At 43.5% G+C, this 25,886-nt stretch overlaps 1 protein-coding gene across 2 annotated transcripts in view; it reads left to right on the forward strand.

Moving 5' to 3' along the window:
• Positions 1–905: 905 nt before the first annotated feature.
• BEND4 (BEN domain containing 4) overlaps positions 906–25,886 on the forward strand; it is a 40,038-nt gene continuing 15,057 nt past the window's right edge. Inside the window, exons 1-4 of one of the 2 annotated variants that reach the window (XM_019628489.1) lie at positions 906–1,610; positions 9,296–9,862; positions 19,235–19,326; positions 24,720–24,960. In XM_019628489.1, coding sequence (XP_019484034.1) covers positions 1,124–1,610; positions 9,296–9,862; positions 19,235–19,326; positions 24,720–24,960 — 1,387 coding nt within the window. In that variant the 5' untranslated portion in view covers positions 906–1,123. The remainder of the gene's footprint in view (positions 1,611–9,295; positions 9,863–19,234; positions 19,327–24,719; positions 24,961–25,886) is intronic. The other variant, XM_019628490.1, reaches the window with a different exon arrangement.

Genomic DNA, 25,886 nt, shown 5'->3' on the forward strand with positions numbered 1-25,886 from the left:
GAGAGACCTCTCCGACCACCTTGGTCCTACAAGTGTGTGTGTGTGTGTGTGTGTGTGTGTATATATAAAATAACATTGCTTAAAGTGTCTAATTACCATCCCAAAGGTAAGTATCGGGTCATATTTCTCCCTCAATAGCACAGAGTCTATCTGCTATGAGAAGTCAGGATTTGAATTCAAATGACCCAGACACATCTGTGCAACTCTGCCACACACTCCCGAGTTATTTCCTCCAGAAGCCTCGGTTTTCTCATCTGTAGAATGGGGGGAAATGATTGTTATGCACTCTTAGAGCTCCTATAGGGAACTAACGCAATATTGTGAGAGTCCAACTCCCCTGGTGAGCTCTTGTGATCAGGTTGAGCTCAAAGGCCACGTGCTGGGAGTGGGCAGAGCCCCGGACGTTCAAACGCGCTGCGACCTGAGTCAAGACCTTCAACATGTTCTTTTCGACGGTTGGGGGAGCAATTCCCAATCCTCAGAACTGGCTGTAATACCTGCCCAAGGCACGCACGCACGCACGCACCCTAGCCACCCCGCCCCGTCCGCCCTGACTACCACCAGCTACGCTGTGCAAGGTCGCGAGTTTGGGGTCAAGTAGGGGGCGCCAGGAGCTCGTCTCAAAAGCTGGACGCCGCCAGTAGCAGAAGCCTCGACTCCCCACCTGGGGCTCCGAAGTCTCGCCCTGGAAGGAACCTCGCCCTCTCACCAGGTCGCCTTCCCGATCCTTCTTGCCCCTTTCCTCTTTCCCTCTCCCCGTCGAGGGCGCACACCCGGTGGGCCCCACCCCGCGGGCGGCAGCAGCGCCAGGCCCCGCCCCCGCCCCTATTATCATTAGCAGATATTACCCTAAACACTTGCTCTTTACTTCCCTTCTCCCTCCAGGCATTGGCGAGGCGGCCTGTCAATCAGCTCTCGGGCGGCAGCCCCCCGCGCGGGGGCTCAGCGATGCCAGGCTTAGCGACAGGCGGCAGTGACGGCGACGGCGGCCACGGCTCAGACACACACCCTCCCACTCGCGCGCACACGGGCAGAGCCGGCGGGCGGGCGGCGGAGGCACCCTCAGAGCCCGGCGCCCAGCGGGGAGGGGACGCGCGGCCGGGGACCGGCCCCGAGGCGCAGCATGGAGGAGGAAATGCAGCCGGCGGAGGAGGGGCCCAGCGTCCCCAAAATCTACAAACAGCGCAGCCCCTACAGCGTCCTCAAGACGTTCCCGGGCAAGAGACCGGCGCTGGCCAAGCGCTACGAGAGACCCACCCTGGTGGAGCTGCCGCACGTCCGGCCGCCCCCGCCGCCCTTCGCGCCGCACGCTGCGGTCTCCATCAGCAGCAGCGAGCCGCCGCCGCCGCCGCCGCAGCAGCAGCAGCAGTTCCAGGCGCAGAGCACCTACCCCCCCGGGCCCGGCCGGGCGGCCGCCACCGCCTCATCGTCGTCTCCGTCCGCCGCGTCCCAGGGCCACCTGAGGACTCCCGCGCCGCCGCCCGCGGCCCCCGCCGCCTCCTCGTCCTCGTCTTTCGCCGCCGTCGTCAGGTACGGCTCGGGCCCGGCGGCCGCCGCCGCGGGCGGCAGCAGCGCGGGCAGTGACGGCACCAGCCTGGAGCTCAGCGCAGGTACCAACTCTTGGGCGCAACTTTCCTTCCCGCTCCGGCCGGAGGGCGGGGTGGAGACCGGGAAAGGGGAAGCTGGGGACCGCGGACACTGTCCCGCGCGCGCAACAGGCCTGGCAGGAGGGGCGTGAGAGGAGGGGGAGGGGGGCGCACACCTGGCTGAGGGCGAGTCGGGGCGTTGGAGCACACCCCGGAGGCCTCTTCGCGCGGGCGGCAACTTCTGGAGGATTCCGTGGCGCTGCCTCCGCCTCTCGGGCTTCCGACGGCGCGCGCGCCTCCTAACAGGTGGCCCCGCCACCTGGATTCGGTTTGGCGCCCACGAAGCGCAGAGACGGGTAGTCGGCGGCGGGGGTCGTTCGGGCGGGGACCCGGGAGGCAGCCCTGGCGCCGAGGCCGCGCTCGGGCCAGGATTGGGGCCGCACACCCGAGGGTGAGAGCCGCGTCCGCTCCTGGAGGAGCCGGAGCTGCTCTTGCGGCTCTCGAGGACGTCCTCCCCTCATCCTCTGCTGTTTCACTTTTTTGCTTCCACTTCTTCCCTTTAACTCTCTCTTCGTGTGTTTTTCCTTCTCTCCTCCTCTGCCTACTGTTCGTGTTTTTCTCCACCTCTGATGCACTCTTTGTCGCGGTCTGCTCGGCTGGCTCTCGTGCGCGCGCCTTCTCTGTTCCCGTCTCCCTGCTCCTCTCTCCCTGCTCCTTTCCCCACCCACCCCAGAGTCCCAGCCTGTGGGTGTGAGACTCCTGGCTCCCCTGCACCGGCCACGCGGTGGAACTGGCGCTCGCCCCTGCGGCAGACCCCTCCCCCCAGCCCCAAGAACCCGGGCGCTCCAGGCCCTCCGCCCACAATCCCCCCTTGCCGGATGGGACACTGCTGCATGGCGGGGTCCAGCGCCCCCGAGCGTCTGGGCCGGGGCCTGCGGAAATGCCTCGTGGGGCGCATCCTTCCAGGGTACGAGATTCTTCTCCTTACCAGGAGCCTGCAGGCGGTCCCCAGGGCAAAGGCCAGCTCTCTTGCCCGACTGCAAGGAGGGAACTGGGCTGGTGGAAAGGCCAGACCCGGGGGCCTGAGCTCAAGGGTGCTCTGCTCCCCGAGGACGCGTATCCTCGTTCATCCTGCTCTTCAGAACTTCAAGTTCCTGCTCAGGCCTTTTATGGCACTTTGAAGCCCCCTCCCACCACCACCACTACCAATTCTGCATAACAGTGAATTCAAGACTTTATTTCTAATGAAAATATGAGCATTGTCTCTAAAAGAGTTATAGATGCCTATGCTAATGTTCTGTTGTTTGTCAATATTTTGACACATGAAGGATTGGTTTTGAGAAAGAAAATCTAATTACAGGTTATAGTGAAGACTTGTTCTGTCACATCCCTCACAGATTTGGAGAGATGTGTGACGGCTTTGAGTGGGATGCTTATGTGAGTGTCCTTATTGTTTATGGGTGTGTTTTATTTTTCAGTCGCTCTTGGCCCAATACTCTATTGTGTTTTTATATTCATTCTTAGGTTACTCGCCTACTTCTATTTTCCTCTTTATTTCCTTCTGTTTTCTCCTCTTAAGAGGTTTGTGTTCTTTCTGGATTTGTGGTGTTCTTTTTCTCCTATACTACTTGTTCATGCTCATTTTTATTCCCAGCTCTGCTTTATCTTTCTGTATTTTAATCTTGCTGTTTCAGAAATGTGGGTCCTTTTCCCAATTTCTGTTTTTTGCTTACTCCTCTGCATAACCTTAGTTCCACCATGTTCATTGGAGTTTGGCCCCCTCTTCTGCCCAGGTCAGTCTTGCTTTCTCCTTTCAGCCTTTGCTGACTTTCAGTCTTTTTACTTCCCTTTATACACTATAAATCTGCCCCCCTCTCATTTCCATTTTTATCCATAGTTTTAACCTTGCTTTTTCCTTCTGTTCTCTGGACCAGTCACTTGCTGTCCTTCCTACTCTGGAAGTTTCCTGCTGTTCATTATAAGTAGTTTGGATTTTTCTTTTTCCCCTTCTCACCTTGTTCTAAAAGTTCTCTTTTCAGTGTTTTTTTAAAATGTCCTGTTTAGTTTATTTTGTCTCTGTCCCCAAGTGGCAATCACATCACTGAATCTAAAGGAGTGAAAATGGGCTTGTTGATGCCCCCCCAAACTGCCTGTATTTCTTATTTCCTTTATTGTCAAGGTTCTTTTTTCAGAGAGCTCATAGAGAGATAAACTTGATAGCACCAAGGGCAGGATGCCACGTGCTTGTTGGAAAGATGTGAATTAAATGGTAGGTGTGTTCCATGCAGTGAGGAAAATGGCCTGGGGCAAAAGAAAGCTCATAGTACTAGACATCATGAATTGTGGTCATAATATTTAATCACTGATGGACAAAGCCATCTCTTAACAGACACAGTGATGTGAGTGGCCATCAGAGGGACAGTCACCTGAAGAGCTGATTGGCTCTTTGAGGAACTAGTGGTTCCACTTTGAACCAATGAGCATGTGTGCATGGAAGGATAGCCACTTGAGCATACTGGGTGAGGGTGGGGGGTGGTGATTTGCTTGTTACATCCTCCCAAAAGTGTTATTGCAATGTCTCAGGCCACCTAGTAAACTGAAAATGGTCAGAACATCGATGTAATTAAATGAGTCAAGGATAGAAGAAGAGAGATAACCGAGTGTCCAGAGTAAATGCAGTGAAAAGATGAAAGGGTTGAAGTGAATTTTATTTTCCATTAAGGGCCATAAACCATTGAGAAGAGAAATATGTGATTAAAAATAGATTTTTTTTTCAACATTCTTACAAAATCTCATCAAGAGTATAATTTTCCTTAAAAGAGGTAATATACCATGGTTTTAAAAGCATATTTTTCCTCTGTGGGAGGCTTAGAGTTAAAACCCACGTAGATCTTGATATGCAGCCTAAATTTGGCATCAGGAAATGGGAAATTGCATCTTTAAGCAGAGTACAATCAAAAATGAATTACAATAAATCCTATATAATTGCATAGGTCATTCTCTTTAATGAGATTTTATTAACCTGACTGTCAAGCTTTTGAGTCAGGCAGATATTTTATCTTCTTCAACTGATAAAAGTGTCAGCTATAAACCACCATATAAATATTCATAAATCTACACATCTGTGGCAGCCTATCAGCATCATTCTTTTGGACATTAAAAGCATTCTAATTACTTTCTGTCTAGCAGAGCTGAAATGCTGCCTGTTATAGTATGTGCTTGGCAGGCATGATTGCTTTTGTTTGCCATCACAAATAGCAGCATCCTATTTTATATACCGATGGTCCAGAAAATATTCAGGGATTGACTGAGCAGGATGAGTATTAGGAAGCACCATCTGGTTTTGATAGCACCAAGTATATTAACTCATCTGTTAATTTTTGACACATCATTGATTTATTTATTTAGAAAAATTGCATCCTGTTTTGCTGTGTTGATGTTTGCCATTATGAAAAAAAATGGGATGGCATTTTTTAAAAAAGATACATAGTTCATCGATTTAAGACAAGGGTGATGCTTCCAAAGAGGCTTTCATTTTCTAACTTCTATATATTTTCTATATCATGAAGTCCTTTCATTAAAAGAAGTTATATTAATGTTGTAAGGAAATTATCTATTTTGAACTAGCTGGAAATCCTTTGGGTAGATATAATATATGGATACATGATAGTAGGTCACAAAAAATTTTTCTGCTCTGCATTTTTAATATTAATATATTTCACCCTTCACTGGGCTAAAATCAAAAGGTTACCACTAATCTCGACTACTGTGATCGCCTTCATAGAAACAGAATACTCTTGGGGATATGCTGTGATGGGCAAATTCCATTCAAGGCTTTACTTACAAAGAAGGACGTTAAAGTAGGGAGCCTGTGTTTGATTGCTGAGTTCCCATCCCTCTTATTGCTCACTTATCAGATTTAGGATGGATTAAACCACTTAAATTTAGAAGAATTTCTAGAAATGAATTTTTTTAATTAAAAAAGAAAACTCATGGATTCAGATTTTGGAATCAGACTAGGCACAAATTGAAACATGATATTATCCCCCACAGACTGCACAATGAAACAAAATAAATTAGAAGTCATTTTAGAGTACTTTGTGATTATAATTTATTAACATTTCGTGGTATTTAATTTTAGTGAAGTTAGGGATAAAGTAAGTAGTTTTAAAGCCCCTTTATAAATTGTTGATTTTGTTCTTCCTTACCATCATCTGAGTGGAACAATTTGTGACCAGGGGTGAAAAAACAGTTAAAAAAATTCAAAATACATATGCACACTTTGCTCAATTAAGAATCATGGATCAGTGGCCATTCAATTGTGTTCATATGAAAACAGAACTTTTCTCCATCTCTTAGCAATAATGGGCATCACACAGTACTTGCATTTCTAATTATATTCTGTCTGGAAAGCTAAAGTACTGCTGGCTGCAATATGTATTAAGTGGAAAGATTTATTTTTTTCTACCAAGTGTAGTAGTAATATTTTTCATCACACTGTTCCGTGTATTGATGTTAAAATACCATTCAAATATTTTAAGATACTGAAAAGGGGAGAAATTCAATTTTAAGGGTTATAGTTGCTGTTTTTGCATATATCCGTTCTGAGAATAAAGCATTTTTTAAAAACTGTAGTCAAGAACTGCTTTATAATTTAGCTATTCTCTTAATATTCTGAGTGCACTTTAATACATTATCTTCATAATGTAGGGTATTACATAATGATTTTTTCTCAGCATCTTACCAGTGTATCCTTCAATTAAGAAAACAAATCATACTTGTCCCTAAGTCAGATTTTTTTCCCTTAAAATCTATACCCTAATGTGATTTATCAACATGATTAAAACTACTGTGTGTTCGTTAGGACACTGAACAAATATATTGAGCAGTGTTTTCTAGACAATTCTGTTTTAGCCTTCCCTTTCATATTTTGTTCCTTTCATCAAGGTTATGTTAACGGTGTTTAGGCTGGAAATCAATTGGGACTATGCTGATTAAAATGCAAACAGTAAATACAACTTCAGGTCTAGAATGGGATTATAGGATTAAAATGAATGAAAACTGCTAGTGTGCTAGAATTGAAAACTCCCAATCAATATCATCCTTTGATTTTACTAATAAAGAAGAAAAACCCTGAAGTAAAGAAATGAGATTGCAACATCTTAAACCTCTCCACTTATATGACTCAACTGTTTACTGTCTTGTTTATTTGGTTTTGGTCATTGTAAAGAAATGATACCCCAGTATTTGAGGCTTTTTCCCCATTAAGTTTTTAAGATTTAAATCCTGAGTTTGGTTCTTCATTCCACCTGACAGGGGGCAGAGGCATCATCAAGTCCAGTGTGTAAAGGATACTTCCCATATCCACATCCCTTTTTCTCCAAGGTAGTAAACAGACTTTATGTTAGCAGTTCTTCAGCCAAGTTCTTAGCCCATCAATCAATTCTAGCCTGAAACTATACCTGGCACCTGGCTCCTTCTTCAGCTCTCAGAGTAACTGTAAAATAACAGGCCTTTGCCTAATATTTGTGGGATTCAGGACAAGAATACTAATGTAGACAAAGGCATGAATCAACTGACAAACTGTTAGAATGCTTTCTATCCATCTACCCAGTCAGTTTTCAGCCAGCCCATGGCCTTTTCTTCCTGCCCCCAGCTTCGTCTTCCTCTAGGAGAGACCTCATACATACATATATGGAGACCCCAGTTCAGACTTCCCAAGCTCTTGGCACCATGATCTGTCTTTGGGAGGATGGCTCAGGGAAGAGACCTGCACAGGCCCCCTCAAAGCAGTTTGAATTCCTGGATCATGGGGAGGGGGAGGGCTGGAGGGGGAGGGTCTAGGCAGGGGCCCTCCTGCCTCTGTCTAGGGCAGTACTGCTCCCAAGAGTGAGGAAGTGCTATGCCAAGGAATCCTGTGGACTCGCAGCCTGCCTAGAGTGGTCTTGCCACCTCTACCCCAGCCAAGTGGACCTCAAAATGCTATAAACTAAGATCCTCTGTTGACAAGAGTCCCTGCATGTAGTCAGTAAATATTCCTTGAGGTACTGACAGCGCTGGCCCTGAAATCCCAGTGCATTCAGACCCACTGGCCTCATGGATTGTACTGTCGGTGTTCCTTTTCTGAACCAAAGAGCACTGGCCTCTGTGTTCTGATGAGTTTTTTTTGTTTGTTTCAAGGGGATTTAGGAATGATAGCATTTTATAGATTTGGGAGATATGAAGGTTGCTTCCTATATGCCGGGCACTGCACTCCGGGCTTTATGTATACCTATTAAATAGTTGAAAAAGGAGACTTGGACACCCCCCTCCAATACCTTAGTTACTTCAGGAAAGAATATTAAGAAAAAAAGAACAAAATGGAGCACATAGTCCTGCGTGGAGTTTTCCGAAGTGTGGTTTCATCGGTTCTACATCCTGGATTTTCTGGAGAAACCGATTTCTAATCACAGCTATTCTGGTTCACTGTTTCCATAGAAGCCCTTGAGGAGCTCACCATTTTTCATTTTAAAAGTTGTGGTTGATTGCTTTGTTTTCAGGAAAAAAATAACATTTTCAGAGACAGCAAGGAGCTAGTTACATTTCTACCATAAACAATAGTTATTGGCATCAAAAATCTACAATATTTTGTTTGCTGCCATTATTCTCCCAGTGGGGCGGAAATGAGCGGCATCCTCCGAGCACGCTTAAGTCCTACAGAGTATAATCTCTGGACTTATAAATAGCCCATTCTGGGTGGTGGTCAGGAAAGAAGAGAGTCTACCTTGTGACATTTACATTTAGGGTGAATTTTCAAGACTCTCAGACTGACAACATTAAATCACGTTTTCACAATTTGGGGTGGGTTTTTTTTTTGCTTTGTTTTGCAGTGAATTGATTGCTTTCTGTTTGCTTTTCACTGATTAACAGTTAGTATGCTTTAGAATTCATGTATGTGCAGTAACTGGCACTCTAGTATATGCCGTTTTAGGGGATTTTAGCAATCTAATGAAAGAGGCTTTCAGAAGAGGCACTACTGCTTTTCAAGTAATACTGATACAGATCAGCCTAAACATTGGCCTTGACAAGAAATCCAACATGGCAGGTAAATTAAAAGAATAGTGAACACAGGTACTGGACGACACATACAGTCTTCCTTTTAGACTCGTCATCATCTGCCTTGTAGGCCCACTCTTTGTTTTACCTTAGATGTCTAGTGAGCTCTTCAAAAAGACTTATCTTTCTTTTCTAGTTTGCATCTGGGAGCAACATACTCTTGGCAGGGATTGTATCAGCTGATTAATAGCAAGGGCACAAGGGCACTCCAGAAATAGAAGTAATGATTGTTCTAAGCCCTCCTGTCAATGAGGAATTGAGTCTGCAGTGGCTGGCTCGATTCATTAGAGTAAAGGTATTAATGAAGCCAAAGGTGTGAGTTCAGACCTGTGCAGGCCAGTTAATGCCACAAAGAGGGAAATCTCTACATGGTGTCCAAAGTCGCAGTCCAGCCATTTCCCAGAGTCAGGGGCTGGGGGTAACTCATCAGGCACCCCACCCGTCGCAGAACAACAAGAAGCTATGCATTCTATTAAAAGTGGATTCACCATGTCACCTTGATTTGTGAGAGTAGAAATACATATTTTTAACATTTTTGAATGTTAACATTGAGGCCCTTACTTACCCCTTCTCTTTGGCTGTTGGTCTCTGATGTGTCTTCTTGTGTGTTGCAGAGAGTCGCATGATCTTGGATGCCTTTGCCCAGCAGTGCAGTCGAGTTCTTAGCCTCTTAAATTGCGGAGGAAAACTTCTGGACTCCAACCATTCTCAGTCCATGATTTCTTACGTGAAGCAGGAAGGCTCGAGCTATACCGAAAGACAGGAGCAGTGTCACGTTGGGAAGGGGGTCCACAGTCAGACCTCAGACAATGTGGACATAGAGATGCAATATATGCAAAGGAAACAACAGACTTCTGCCTTTTTGAGAGTTTTCACTGACTCCCTACAAAATTACCTGCTCTCGGGAAGCTTTCCGACTCCAAACACCTCATCGGTCAGTGGGTATGGCCACCTGGCCGACATGGATCCTCTGTCAACCTCCCCCGTGCATACCCTAGGTGGCTGGACCTCCCCAGCAACGTCCGAATCCCATGGTCACCCCTCCTCTTCTACACTGCCGGAGGAGGAAGAGGAGGAGGAAGAGGAAGGCTACTGTCCTAGATGCCAAGAGCTGGAGCAGGAGGTTATTTCACTGCAACAAGAAAATGAAGAGCTCAGAAGGAAATTGGAGAACATCCCAGGTACGCTGCCAATGTTATTTACACGCAAAATGCAGTTCCTTTCTGTTGTGTCATCTGTATGTATGTGTGCCTGCATGTATGTTTTTTGGTTTTGGCCAGCCATGTGGAAAAGTTGGGAAAACAGGCATGCCCAGGGAGCCCTTAGCTTGCTAGTACCAAACAAATCTCAAGATGAGCCGCTAGCCTTATCCTGGCTATGTTTAAGCCAGTCTTGGGTATAGGCCTGAAGACCTATTTAATAGTCCTGTTAAAAGATGTTTCTATTGATAGGAAAACGATTCCTGTATGTGGTACAGTGAGATTGAAATAGGCCAAGTACTGCGATCCTGAGTTTCCCTCAAAAAATGGCCCTGTTCATTTAAAATGGCTTTTGTACTCTTAAAGACTTTGATATATGTGTTTTATTAATCAGTGATAGAAATTAAAATAAAATAATACCTCCAGAGACGGGACTCTACTAGTACTGAACAAATGGTCTCTTCTATTCCATTAATTTCTCACTTTTCTTGTTAAGTTTCAACAGGTGTAGTCTATTTTTAGTATGCAAATGCCCCCTTAAAGTTAATAAGCAACTGTACACTGAGAGGAATAGATCAAAACCAGACCAGTAATTAGGCTGATCCCAAACTATTTGTGCCCCTGGCTAAATAAGAGTCACTTCCTGACTTTTAGAGACTAGATTTGCAGAACAGAAAATGTCATCATTATGGCAAGATATTCTCTGGGTTGCAAAGCCATTTTTTCACCCTTTGGAAAGGTACTGATTTTGCTTGTCTTTGAATTCATTACTACATGGCTATGGCTTACAAAAGATATTAAGATCATTAGCTAGAACAATATCTTCAAACCTTTTTAATCATGCAGCCCATTGATAAAAAACTTTGAGCATGCATCCACCAGTGTATACATTTATTGGTTAATTACATACATGTTTCACTATACAAATATATTAATGTTCAAAACAAACCATACATAGTAAATTTAAACTTTTTAAGGCTGATACATAAATATAAATAGAATTTACGTTCTTTTCCTAACTCAGTGTTTTTGCACCATCTAGTTTGGCAGCTGATGTAAAAGGAAGGAAATGTTGAAGAAAGGTACCCACTTGTTTATTACTAGTACACATAGAAAGCAAAAACAGGTGTTAAGAATTGCCAGGTCAGAAATTTATTTTCCTTTCATCCTTTGATTTAAAAGAATTCCTCCCCCCAAAAAAAAAAATTTACCCTGGTTTTCTGCCCCCCTCCATATAGACTTTTCTTGCAAAGTCCAAAAGTATTAAAAAATAAAGTAAAATCATCCACAACTCCTTTATCACTATAAAAAAAATAAAAGAAAAGAATTCCCCAAATAGACCTAAGGTTTGCTTCACAATATTTTGGAATTAGATTTAGTGCAGTTGTGTTGTGGGAGAGAAACAACAGGTAAAAAGTACATCCATTCTCTTCTTTTGCGTTTGAGCCCTGGGGTTAGATGCGGTGCCGCTGTGTCTTCCCAAGCCAGACCAGCACTAACTGCAGGAGAGAGACTGGGTAGAACCCGGGAAAATGCAATGGAACCAGAGTGCTACTGGTCTCTCCAAGTCAGAGAGATGTGGGTGCAGCTAACACCCTGTGGGATTTTACAACTTTCACAGTTGCATAAATTATTGTCGATTAACTATGGGTTTTTACCCAAGGGGTATTTTCTATTTATTGCCTATTCCTCTTCTCATTGGGAGAGAAAATAATGTCCTGGACACTATTTTCAACCAACTGCAGATATTTACATCAGTTGTTCAGAACTGTGGGTAGTTTTATTAGAGAGCAAGGACAGGTGACAAGTGTAAAGGAGTATTGCTGAATTCCTAATCCTAAATATTTGGTAAACCATCTGTCCTTGGTAAGTCCTAAGCAATTTGGGGTTCAGTCCAACTTCCTGAGTCTGAACCAGGTGAAGTGTCGGTGTTAGGGAGAACTCATCACTGGCCTGCCACTAATCACTGTCCTTCTCTACTTCCCAGAAAGATGAAAATGCTGCCATCTCTTGAGCCCTCTTGATGGTCAGATATTGAATGACACAGGTTGATATTAGGCTAATTACTGTATTTCCTCATGTATAAGACGCTCTCATGTATAAGACGCACCTTAATTTTTGGGCCTGAAATTGGAAAAAAATGTATTACATAAAGTTATTGAACTCAAGTTTTATTCATCATAAAATTCATCTAACTCATCACTTGCAGGAAATGCAACTAAAAAAAATCTATAACCACTGTATAAGACGCACCCAGTTTTTAGACCCCAAATTTTTTGAAAAGGGGTCCGTCTTATACATGGGGAAATACGGGACTATTAATGTAAACATTTCTGTCCCGTTGATAATCTCCATGAACTTGAACCGGTAGCCATTTTACATGAAGAACCTATTATTGCTTTAATTGTCCATACTGAAACCCAATTATATAGATGAAAATCAGTTTGTCAATTATGAATAGAAAAAGAATCAGTGTAAAATGCAGGAAATAACAGTTTATTTGGGACTTCTTAACACGTGCTCACTACCTAGGGACACCTTAGAACTAAGCATCAAGTTGAAAGTGTCACCTAGAAATGAAAACTTGATTCAAAAAGAGACATCACTGCCCTCCTGTCCTCACCTCCCAACCTCCATCTTTGGCTAAACAGCAAATCAGACTCTAGGTTATCCCAGGAATCCACTTTTCACTCTATTAGCTATGCATTTTGAGGAGGAAAATCTGTTAAATATTTTGCAAGCAGTAACTCTCCAATAGAATTTGGGATCAATTTTCCCTGAGTAGTGTCACCTCTTGCCAGTGGCCCCAGTAGGCCTGTGTTGTACTGGAGGCCAGTACGTTTCTATGGAAGGAGCTGGAACTTTCTTTTGGTACATTCTACCTTTATGTTGTGGGGTCGCTTTTCTTACAGCCAAGCAGGATGGATACATACGAAGGAGACAGTGGCATCCAGCCGTTAGCAGGGGAAACAAGGTTAACTAAGGAGATGGGGGCACCTGCCGCAGGTCAGAGCTGAGACTTTGTACCTCAGTCACTTCTCTACCTCTCCAGAGTCATCTGTTGAGCAACTCTGCACTTGAGAGCTCTGAAGGGCACTCAACTCTACATTTGGAGTACATTTTAAACAGTGAAATCACCAACGATAAGCACAAAAATGTGCAAAATGTGGCACTAAATAGACCATGAAAAGGACACTTGTTTATAATATGAGAGCTGCAATAAGGCAGAGCATTACATTGTTCGCCTTCAGCTGGGAATGTGTGCATCAAGCGGCTCAAATTTTTCAGTGATCTGCAAAGGATGACAAGAGCCCCACGAATCTTGATTTGATAGTTACAAATAAATTTTAGAGAGTTGCCAAATTTGCGGAATCTGTGAATAATGAAGATTGACTATACGAACTCAAGAGGCTACAAAGTAGAGAACTAACCTTGGATAATGCAGTTCTGAACCTATTAGTCCACAGTTGTCATTTTCTAAATAAGATTTTTTAAAGAGATAAATCAATAATGTCAGTTTTGGGATAGTAGTGATTTTGCCAGAACAAAGGCCCTTGGAGTAAACACGGTATAGATTTGCCTAGTACCCTCCAGTGCTCTCACCACCTCCAAACTCACACATGCCCAGAAGTGCCTGTGGAAAAATACTCAGGTCAGCTTCTGGTCCTGAGAAACATACTGGTCATACTTCATGTGGGGTGTGTAAGGACAGTGAAGAGATGTAAATATATTCTGAGTAAAAACTTAGAGCAAATGACAGGAACAGAGAGGAATAAAGAACTGAGTTCTTTTACGTAGAACCTGGTAAAAATCATCGCAACTCTTGCAATAGCTGACGACGAGATTGAGGGAGAGAACAGCGTGAGGTGAAGAGAACGGATTTGGAGTCAAACCTGGGTTTGGATTTCTGCCCGTTTGCTAGCTGTGATTTTTGGGAAATCACTTAACCATTCTGAGCCTCAGTTTCCCCTTTCTGTAAACTGAGGTTAATAATACTAGGGGAATGTTGGAATTAAGTAGCAACTGAGTGCCTACTAGGTCTTCCAGTAGATACTCAATAAATGGGGATTTTAAGAAACAGAGAGAGAGGGCCAGATGAGTGGCTCAGTTGGTTAGGAGCTCGCTCAAGAGTACAAGCTCTGAGCAACAGCGGTTCAAGTCCTGGCCCAAGCTGAGCAGTCGCTGAGCTGCCAACAGGTGGCAAGATGGCTCAGCTAGAAAGGAGAAAAAAAAAGAAAGAAACAGAGAGGGAGACTGTCCTATGCCTAGTAATACAAGAATCTTAAGTGGTTTTCTTAGATTATAAGTGGTGTTCTTACCTTGTAAAGAGGTCACATTCAGTTAGTTACCTAGATTAAGAATCTCAGATTCATACATAAAGCATCTCTTTCCCTTAACTTCCAATCAGTCTTCTCCTGTGAATTCTACCTCTACATATCCACCAGTTTGGATTCTTCCTCTCAGCCCACTGCTTTCACCTGGGCTTATCTCACAACATGAGCTACTGCAGTAACCACTCCTCTCCCAGACGCATGGCTCTCCCCACTGAAAAGCCCCTGGTCACCCCTGCCAAAAAAGCCTTTAAAGGCTTTCCATGGTCTATGAAGTAAGTCTCAGCACCCTCAGCCTTTCATGCTATGGATCTTTTCCTGTCTGTTTTTGTAGACCTGACCCTTAGTTGCCACCATACACCAAGTGTTCCAACCCCACTGGACAATTTGTGATTCCTGAGCTGCCATACACTTGGAGGCCTCTGGTCTTCCCTTACTCCTTCCTGCTACTCCTTTCGATCTAAGGGCACATTCTTTTCTCCACTTGAGAAACTCCTACTCATTCTTCAGGACCCAGTTCAGGCGATACTCTCTCTGGAACCTTTCTGCCAGTTCCCAGGCAAAGTAACCACTTTCCATATTACATCGAACATATTTCTCTTAAAGTCAGTATCCGGGGAAGGTTTTCCTTTTTGTGTGTCTGTCTCTCCTGATAGCCTGATACAAGAAGAGGCAGGCCAGGTAGGGCCCTGGAGGGCAGAGACTAAGTCAAAATCACCTTTGTGGCCCCAATTCCTGGCCTAGTGTCAGGCATGTAGCATTTACACGTCAGTTAATTAAGCAGAGACAGAACCTTGTCTTTATCAAAAGCATGACCATTCATCTGCAGGCTGAGTGATACTTAAAGCCCACCATTGAGTATTTCTAGACATTTACAGCTCAGGAGCTTCTACTTTACAGAGACAATGTGAATAGGACACTTAAAGATGATATCAGCACACAGCATGGTTGCCTGAGGACAGTAAATAATTTCAGTCTCCCTATAAAATTGTATGTGTTGTATTTTGAGATAAATGGTTGAGCTTTAAAAACAATTACATAGCAAGGTAAATTAAATAATGCTTGAGGAGTGAGAAGAGAAACTCTGGTCAAGATTTTAAAGCAGCGATCAGCAATGAAAATTAGGCCCTCTTAATATGGGCAAAAACAACTGCAACAGTCCTCTTGGAAGAACCCTCCTTAACAATCATTCAGACCATTCAACAGCCAAGTCAGCACTGAGTCAATTAAGTGGCCTCTCCAAGGAATTCACGAGGCTCCTAGTCCTAAAATAACAATAGCTTACATTAGGCAATATTTACTGGGTGTCTTCTGCTTTACATGTATTATTTCAGTTAATCCACACAAAAACTGTATACAGTAGGTAATATCCCTGTTTTACAGATGAGCTAACAGAGGCTAAGAGAGGTTAAGGATCACACTGTTCATAAGTGCCAGAGCCATCAGTACATTAAGAAAAAAAACGGTAGTACCCAAGAATGACCCTAGGACCAATCCCCCACAGCCTTTCTGTCAGTGCGCTGTTATATACCAGTATTATCTGAGAATGCCTTGAAGCCCCTGTCTGTGTGGATTTCACTAACTTACCCTGACCATGATGAAAACAAGCCATCCAGGCCAGGGGGCATCTTTGTTTTTGAGAGCAGCACATTCTTGTAGATAGCTTAGATAACCTTGATGGGATATTTGCAACCCATTCCTCTCAATTTTCACTTTGTTGATACAAAAGATCTTCCTACTTTGCTTTTTTTTCCTCCCAGGTGTTTTGTACTCTTTCCAGGGTTGTCTGATACGCATTTTAAAATGTTACTACATAGAGAAGGAAAAAAGGATAAGTATCAGGATAGGTGCTAAGGACATTTGGGTACCTTTTTATCCTCCCTTCCCTTTAATAAGAAGTTACTACTGTTGGGGGCCCCTCTTTTATTTTCTCATTAAACCTACTAGATACATCTGACTTTGTTTGGCAGAATGTATACGTGAATAAATGAAACCTGCCCAGTGGGTCTGAGGTGGTAGCTTCTCCATCAGCAAGCGTGACTTGCTTGAACTTTGCATGAGGAGACAATCAGATGTAAAGGCCTCTGGGGCGTAATCAGCTCCTTGAGAATCCCGTTGATCTTTTTGCTGCCGTAAGCCCTGGCCTCACTCTGTTTCCTTGGAGGCCGAAGGAGCGAGGTCTAGCCTGGACTGCACAAAACCGCACCTGAGGCACTGGCGCCTCCCTCCTCACCTGTGAGGGCCCCATGTCCTCACTGGGAAATTTCAGTGTGTCCACAGAACTATAGGTTAGCAGAACAGAAGGGCAGAAGGACAGGAGTTTGTCCACGATTCCCTTTTTAGTGCCCTGGGCTTCTCCCAGGCAGGCAGCACTGTGCAGCTGTGGGTCAGGATAATGCATTTCCTTCCCCTTTCATCCTCACTTTAGGAGATACAGCTATCTCCACTTTCCAGACTGGCTGATCTGCCCCCCCACACACAGAAAATATTTCACTTGATTCCACAGCTTCCTTGTGTAAATCTAGGCATCTCTCCAAAGAGCCCCCAGTCAGGAGTGATGTTCCAAATCTTTAACACCAGGGGCACACTCTGGCCCTGGGCTGGAGAGGGTCCTGGAGGCCTGTGCCTTGTAAGGATCAGGGCTGGGAGTTTGCCAGGGACGGGAGGGCCGGAGGGAGGTGGTTACTCAGAGGGCCCAGGGCAGTGGCTCTTTCAGTTTTTAAACAATTGGCTAAATGTAAACCTTGTCCTCAGTCTTCCCGGCCTTCAGCCTTCGGCCCAGATATCAACCTGTAGGACCCATTTGCTTTAAATAGCGCCCCCTACAGCGAGTAAATGCACCTGAAATGCCATTTTCTTCCCACATGTTTGCATCCCCTGGCCTTGCCGGTGGCTGTGCGCTGGTGCCTCAGTGTTGGGGGTGTAGAGAATGGCAGCTGGGCTCTGAGCCATTCCACAGCAGAGGAAGGGGACACTGCAGCTTGTAGACATTCGGCAGACAACCTTTAAATTATTATATAATACATGCCCACTGCAGCAGCTTTTAAAACTGGTTTTTACAAGGATGATAAAGGTAATAATTACCTTAATTCTGCTACTAAAATATAATCATGATTAATTGTTATGAACACTTCGGCTTATTCCTTTGCACTCTTCCCTCTGCATGTAATTATTTTTAACATGGTTGAAGTCATACTGAATGCTGACTTTTGTGAGCATTTTTGTGCTTCATTTAAACATTTTTTTCATAAACATCATACTAACTAAAATAGGTGTAAGGGATCAAAAGAAGTTTCATTCGAATCCTAATCAGTCAATGAGTATTGACAAATTTTACTAAAGCTTCCTAACTCAATCCAGAGTAATACCTTGCACATGTCACTTGGCAAAGCAGTGACATCTGTAGAGTTGTGTTTGGTTCTAACCACAAACTGTGAGAACAGAGTCCTGCTATTGGGACCCTCCTGCTCTGTGTACAGGGGACTTAGACACGGAAGTTAAATGGGGCCCCAGACGCCACGCAGTTAGTGAAAACCAGAGCTCAGATACAAGCCTGTCTTCCTGTCTCCATTAGTTTCTCAAGTCGTCTGCTTTTCCCCTGTAACTGGTGCCCACTGCCAGAAGATTCATTCTCACTCACTGTGGAATCAGTCAAGTGGGTTAGACTTTGAATAGGCTGGTGCAATTAGGGATGCGTGACAGGTTTTATTAAATTTTGGTTTAATAAATATTTTTAAACTTTGGTTTAACAAAAGGCCTACTTCAAAATGATACAGGTATGTCTTCTTTTTGTTTCCTTTTGTGGCTGTGGAGCAAATGTTTCTTCAGTTTGAAGAATATATTTAAATAATCAGTCAAGAATGGCCTGTGACAGGACTGTAAGACACAGGTCTATAAGGATGGTTATTTAAGAAGATACGTCTTTGGCAAGAAGAAAAGTTCCCTAACCTAATCCTACTTCGTGTCATTCAGATTCTTCAAAAAGATGTTGATGGAGTTTTTTATTTGTTGTCACAATGTGATATTGCTTAAAAAACCCAAAGCTGTTAGCAGTGGATAAAGATAATAGTTTCTGTTAGCTATCTTTGAAAAAAGTGGTAAGAAAAGTGGTGATACTTTAAAACTGGGGCTTTGGTTAAATATGTATTGTTTTCTTTAATTGACAGAAATATCTTAAGAAAACTCACAGCTAAGACAGATAGTGGCATTAATTTGTATAAATTAGGTTATTAATTAAGCTACCAAGACCTTTAAAAATAATTAGTTAATACGCCAGAAAGAGCTCTAATATAAATCTTAAGATGTAGGAATTATTTATGCAATGGTACAAAAAATGTCAGGCTCTATGTTGAGTCATTGTTCAGTTTTGTTGTAATTATTCATGATTCTATAAGACTAAGCCTCAAAAAATAATGCCACAATTAATGAAATGCATAATAACTAAATCTGAACTGGACCAAATACATTGAGTTTCTTGAAAGGAGAGAGAACGGGACACTTACAGTAAGAACGAAGTGGTCAACTATATTCCTTTTGAGAAGCAGGACTAAATTTCATGGCATTCTTGCTTCCTGAAGAAGTAGACATAAATCTGTCATTAAAAATGAGTATTATATTATTGATTAAAAACTAGCCAAACATTAGTTTTCAGTACTTTAATTTTAAAAAGCATCATTGGTTACTAATGTTAGAACTTGAGTCAGAGAAGACAAGACATGTCTCTTCTGTGGGTGGTTCATTGATCACTATTATTGACCCAAATTCATCCTAGAGTAAGTTTGACTTGAACGTTTTCAGTGAATTGTGATGAGCCTAAAAGTTCTCCCCAAACCATAGCATCTGTTCTGTATTTGCAAACAGAAGTAATTGTGGATGTCAAATGCAAGAAGATTGTATTTCCTCTAGTAAATAAGTCTTTTTTTTTTTTAGAAATTACACCAAAAATCTTTTTAAACTTTAAAGTTTTTTTATTTTCTTGTGGCAGGATAACAAATGTATAATCTTTGCAATTTCTTCCACCCAGTGCCCTGCCAGACTGTTTTAGATTACTTGAAGACGGTGCTACAGCATCACAACCAACTCATGATCCCACAGCCAGCTGACCAGCCTACCGAGGTAGGTCTCCACTTATAAAAAGCTAAATATTCCATTTGGAATTTCCTTAAGATGAAGCATCTTAGTAGCTTACTCATGTATACCAGAACAGATTGGCTAGCAAAATAACATTTTTGACTCTCTGAGGCTTGTGGGTCTATTACCTGTGAGTATATAGACTGTGCCAAAAAATGGTGCGTAACTCACAAAGATTCAACTGTGTACTCTGAGGGGAATAAAAGAGCAATAGCAGTAATAATATGTGTGGGCAATTTTTGCATCCTTCTTTTGGCACAGAGGCCCTTGAAATGGGAGACACAACTTGTCCTTCCTTTTGGCAGAGCCAGTGTTCCAGAATGCCTTTCCCTGGGGCATCTCCCGTGCTGGGTGAGAGTCTCAAGGGTTTAGCTCGGTGTTTTCCATGCATTAGGGCCCCTGAACACGAGCATTTTTTCCCTCTGCACCTCAATGCAAGAAACCTTCTACCCGTCTCTTCCAACATGTAGAAGTTGTCTGTTTTGATGGTAATGGTATATCTGTTAAAACATGGTAGGTTTTACAGGATTTTCAAGGGTCAGTTTTGAGTACATGTGATTTTCATCTTAGGGATTTTAGAACCTAAATCCAGTGGAAGAAGCAACTGCACTGTACCTTACTGGGGTTATAAATGTCTAGGATTGATAACAATAGATAGTGCTCTATTTAAATAGTTAAATTTTCTTCATTTGAAAAGGCGATTTATGCTAATAATGGTAGGATATTGACCCTCAGCCATCTTGTGGTCATATATCTGTTGGCATTCCCTGTGTCTAATTGAAATCATCTTAAAGGTCCACCCCCGTGCTTACCATTTGGTAGATCCAGCTGCACACTTGTTCCCACCTGACCCCATGCCTCTCTGCTGAATAAATACAAGACCACACGACTTTCCAGTTCCCTGCACATAAGAGACAAAGGATGAAAAAGGTGGAGGCAGTCTATTGCAGATTGAAACTCTCTCACCTTCGGGGTGGCCTGAGACTTTCTGGAAGCTGCTCCCTTTCCCTGTAATTTAAAGGAGGGATTTCAGCATCTGCCCCTTTCCTCCAGCCCCAGCCTATCCCTCGTCCCACCACCCTCCCTCTCTTGAATTCAGCAAGAAAGTTAGAGATACCGTGTTGAATTCCACTGCGGAGTTCCGCCACACTTATTTCAGCCTTTGTGCATAGCCTTCAGCTCCGTGGGCAGCAGTGCCCGCCCCCTGCCAGCGCTAGCTAGTCCACAGCTATCCTTTCACCTCACGCTGCCCTTCCCCTTCCAGGACTCTGGCCATCAGTTAGTTTTCACCTTGTGCACTGATTTCTCTCCTGTTATTGGGTCACCCCAAGTGCCACGTGCGCTCAAGTCTTCCTATCCTGAAAAGAAGCCTCCCTTTGATTCTCTCTCCCTCCCTCTCTTAATTATTATCTTTTCTTTCTCCTTCTATCACCCAAAGCATCCTCTGTCAGCACTTTTCCTTCTGCACCACAGCATATCTGGCTTCTTGAAGCTTAGGCCCAGGTCTCGTCCTCATTAGCATCTCCAACGCCTATCACTCACTGAAGGCACTTGCTGAATGGTGACCCCATTTTTTAAAAGTGATTAAATACTTGAAAGACTGGTCTGTATCTATTACCTCCACCCTCTTAGTTTCCATCTTCTCTTCTACCCGCTGTAATCGGGCTCCGTCTCCACTACTGGTCAGAATGCTCTGCAGGAGGACTGCCAGCCCAGCTATCAGCCCAGGCACCGTTTTTCCAGCCCTCACCTTCCTGCTCTGTGATGTTTCTCTTGCCCTTAGTATCAGGACTCTGCTGGTTCCCTACCCTTTTCTTCGTATGCTTTAAGAAGTTTACCATCTACTGTTCTCCACAGTTTTATCCTTCACCACCTTCTCTTGATCTCTGCTTCCTTTTTCTGGTTAGTTACATTCTTTCTGAATGTCATGTAGGTTAACAAGCCCCAAAACTAGATCTAGACCACCAGTCCCCAGGACTCAATACTAAACCAGTGTGTCCAACTGCCTGACCAACAGTGGAGTGTCCATGCGCCCTGAACTCACGACACCTGCTCTGAATACCCATTTGTACTCCTCTTTTCTCTGCAAGAAAGGCAGCAGGATGCCCAGGCAGAAATTTCTGAGGCATCGCTGAATCCTTTCTCATTCCTGACATCCACTTATTTTACAGGCCTGCTGAACAGTTTCTCTTCTCTCGAGTTCACTCTCACGTTTCACCTGGACTGTTGCAGCAGGCTCTGTCTACTCCACTGTCCACACTGAAGTTATTTTTCTAAAATACTGATCCCAAATAAATATCACATGACTAAACCCCGTTGCTCCTTAGAATAGGGTCTACAGTTTCTTAACTTGACTTTTCTGTTATGCAAAAAGCATATCTGAAAAGCCTGCTTCCTCCAAGAAGCTGTCCCTGATTACCATACCCACTCTCTGCTCACAGAGCGTATTGTTCATAAGATGAATTCAGACTTACTTAAAAGCCAATGTACACCTGTATCTTCCATTTGGTTATGAGTATGTGAAGCCATCAAATGGGCACTGTTCATCTTAGTTTTTTCAAAGTTGACTCAACAATAGGTCAGAGATTTGTAACCTGTTGGTGGCTAGTTGAAGATCAGAATTCTATAAAAACATAAAACTAGGGGAAATACATTTTCTCTGGATAGGACTGTTAACACTTAATCCATCATCATCATCATTACTGTATTATTTTTATTGTCATATCAGGCATATGAGCATTTTCTCATCAGTATTATTTATCACATCTTATTTCTATTAACAATAGATGGTAAATCTCGTCCGCAGCAGAGAACATTCTGAGTTGTTTTGGGCTGTAAATTACTTTATTTTTTTAAAAAAAAAAAACACCTCCAAATGGGATTTCCAGATTTTACAAGAGCTGCATTTTTGAAGCGCTATAGAGCTCTTTTGTCTGAGTAGCTTTTTTCAAGGGGTTGAGAAAGCTCCTTCCTTGGACTGTGAGCTCCCTCATCTCAAGTATCTCCCATCGTGAAATAGACTCAACTCTGGTTTGAGGGGTGAACTCTGAATCCAAGGACAGGGTTCACAGCTCTGCCTTTTGACTTGTGAGAACTTGGAAAAGGATTGAAAACTTGTACAGCGCTAAATACATATCAGATTTAAAAACTAGCTGCACAGCCTCCTTTTCTAAGGCTAACAAGTGTATGTACAGGGACCATAACTGAGAGGATGATTTTAAATCAAGGATGGTGGAAGTCCTCTGTCTTCAGTAGCCCTTTTTAATGGCCCCTTGTCTTTAATGCTCGCCTTAAAGTTCTTTAAATTTGCCAATTTATGTTCATGAGAAGCTCTTCAAACGTCCCAGTGCCACAGCGGTTTGGAAAAAAAAAACACAGAACTCTTTGTTGTAGCACCATTGTTGAGTGTCTGCTTAGTGCCAGCCACATAGTGTTTATTGCATCAGTCATTTGACAGATGTTTAATGAACCTACTATGTGTTAGGCACTGTTTTCAGCCCTGGGAGTAGGACATTGAATAAGGCAGATGATAATCCCAGTCCTCGTGGGTTCATCTTTAGGTGGGGAGATTGGTGGACTCCTCACCACAGGCCTACAAACTGGAATTAATACGTTTCTCCCACAGAAATACTTTGACACAGTTCATGGTCTGAGGCAACCAGCCCAGGATCCCACCTTGCCCCAGGTCCCACCGGCCGCCCTGAGAGCTAAGGAATCAACTAGTGAGAACCCCTGTAACCCCTTCCCTCCCTGTGCATGGCAATCACCGGAATTCTATCCCTTGACCTCTGCCTCCTCCTCCTCCCAGCCAAACGCCCTGTCCCTTATCTTTGTGAAGGACACCACCATTTCACCTGGGAATCACTTACTTGACTCCTCCGTATCCCAGACCCTGACTCGCTGAATTGGTTGCCTGACCCCCTTGATTCTGCATCTCATGCTCGCTTCTCCATCTGCACGGCCACAGACTCGAGTCATCCCTCCATCTCTGACGTCCTGCCGTTGCCTGGGTTGAGGGACCCTTTGGGACCTCTGGCCTCCTGCTTATCATTTGATCATCTATGGTACACAGAGCCAGAGTTGGTTTATGGTCCCAAATACTCGTATCTTAAACCCATGATAATTTAGTTCTTTCCATTTACAAACAGAGAATTTGAGTCCAACAAGTTGAAGTAACAACTTGCTCAAGAAATACAACAAATAAGACTCTGAACCAAGCTGACTCTAAATTTAATCACAAACCATGTGCCCCAATGGCCCCCCTTAAAAAGGAAACTGAGTCACACTGCCGCTAATTCCAAGAAGGATGAATGATGTGGTGATGAGCTTCCCGGGTATAATTTGGTGACAGATTCATAGCCAAATCTGGCTGCCTCCTTCCTGTACCATTTACCCTTCTCAGCGTTTAACTGAACAGAAAGAACACTTTTTGAAATAAAACCCTATCAGACCCAAATTTATAACCTGTAGTAAATTTGCAGACTTGTAAAAACTGAATGTGTTTTCCTTTATTTTGTACACCTTAATTACTGGGGAAGAAGTACATTAAAACTGAGATCATGGGCTAATTAATTTGTCCTAGACTGTAGAATTTTATGGACAACCAGAACTAAAGTAATGGTTGTATAGGTGCAATTGACTAAACATGACTTACAAATGTTACAGAAATTCCCATAATTAGTCCCACTGCAGCTATTTAACCTGGGAATTTTATAGCAGACATAAATTATGAAGGTGAAAAGTAAGAAAATTTTTCAGTTGACATAGTGACATTTGAAGAAGCTGTAATTTGAGGAAACCTGTTTTGCATTATTATTATTAATTTTTTTTCTTCAGTTTCCACAATTCTCTTTTTTTTTTTAAATTTACTTTTTAATGTTGCTTCCACTGTGATGTGATCAATGGATATCAGGTGTTTGGTGCATACACACAAATTATACCTTATGAAAACAGACCACCAGCATCATTTCTCAAAGTACTGAACTGCCAACCAAAGGGTGCAGAGACCTAGTTGATCACACTCTTCAAAGTCATTTCTGCATATTTTAATAGATTGAAAAAGAAAGTTACGGGTTATATTTAAATATTGTTCCCTGTCATTGGGTCTTGACACATTTTAACCTACCTGTTAAAGTGCAAGTTATAAATAGCTCCTCTTTCAAAGGTGTTCATTATACCTCATTGGCTCTTATTACAGAAAATGCAAATGTAATTTGAAAAGTGCCCATTCTGAGCACGAGCAATTGCTTGTGCTCTTCACTACCTGGTTTATTGTCAGCATAGCCCCTTGGTTAAAAAGTATGTTTGCCTTTGAAATGGAGATTGCCTCGGCGACTGGCTGGTTAAGTAGGTAATGAGGAAATATTTCGCTTTTCCAGGGAAGCAAGCAGCTGTTGAACAACTATCCTGTCTACATAACGAGCAAACAGTGGGACGAGGCTGTAAACTCTTCAAAGAAAGACGGGCGACGGCTCCTTCGATACCTCATCAGATTTGTTTTCACAACCGATGAGCTTAAGTACTCATGCGGCCTTGGGAAAAGGAAAAGGTCAGTGCAGTCAGGAGAGACAGGTCCTGAAAGACGCCCTCTGGATCCAGTTAAAGTAACATGCCTCCGAGGTACTGCATCCTTCCGCTCAGTGTCACCATCTGTGATCTCATTTCACCGCATTGGCTGTGGCCCCGCCTCCCCCGCCCCGTGCAAGTGTTCAGCCTTTACTGTATTTGGGGGTTTTGTCCTCTGAGACCTTCCAGGCTTCGTGTGGCCCATCTGTTTGGGCCAGAAGTTCTTTAAAGAAACCTCCCTTTGCTTTAGCCTTGGCGTTCTCACTGAATGGCACACACATAAGCCTTGCATAGCACCTCATGTTTCACGCTTCAAATCCAGATTGTCTTTGCTGCCGGAGAAGGCCACCTCCAGTAAAACTGGAGCGTTGGGAAATGCACAGAGGAAGGGACGATGTCATGGTTTTGCTTTAAATTCGTAAAATGATATCGACCATTTCCATTTGCAGCCTGTGGCCCACCCCACCTAGCTGCCTTCTGAAGAAGACTTGCCCCCAACTCTTAACATTTATTTAGAGTGAATTTTCCTTAGTGCCTAAAGTTTTCCTTGCCCAGTCAAACTTCCTTCTATTTTTTTTAAACAGCTTTTATATTAAAAATACTTAGATCATACCGTTTCATTAGTATGACAGCTGATTATTTTGCCTTAATCCACATTTGGTAGACCAGGCAGAGTGGGGGGAGGGAAGACTCGAGGTGTGCAGCCGATTCAGCAGGTGCAAACAGACAGACATAGATAAGTAGACATTACCATGCCAACCAAAACCGCTCGCACCTGACAAATACATATCAAAAAGCTCAACTGTTAACCTATATAGTTCAGTAGACATTTTATTGGTTGGAAAGACCTAATAATGTTCGCCCTGGACAGGGATGAGAGTATTTCCTGGCGAGGCAGTTACAGTTAGAAACATGATCACTGATAGGCCTTGGTTATCAGACAGGACCCTCACTCCTACACTCCCCCCTGGGCTAACAAA

This window comes from Hipposideros armiger, unplaced genomic scaffold (assembly GCF_001890085.2).
Source record: "Hipposideros armiger isolate ML-2016 unplaced genomic scaffold, ASM189008v1 scaffold_798, whole genome shotgun sequence".
Classification (NCBI taxonomy): Eukaryota; Metazoa; Chordata; class Mammalia; order Chiroptera; family Hipposideridae; genus Hipposideros; species Hipposideros armiger.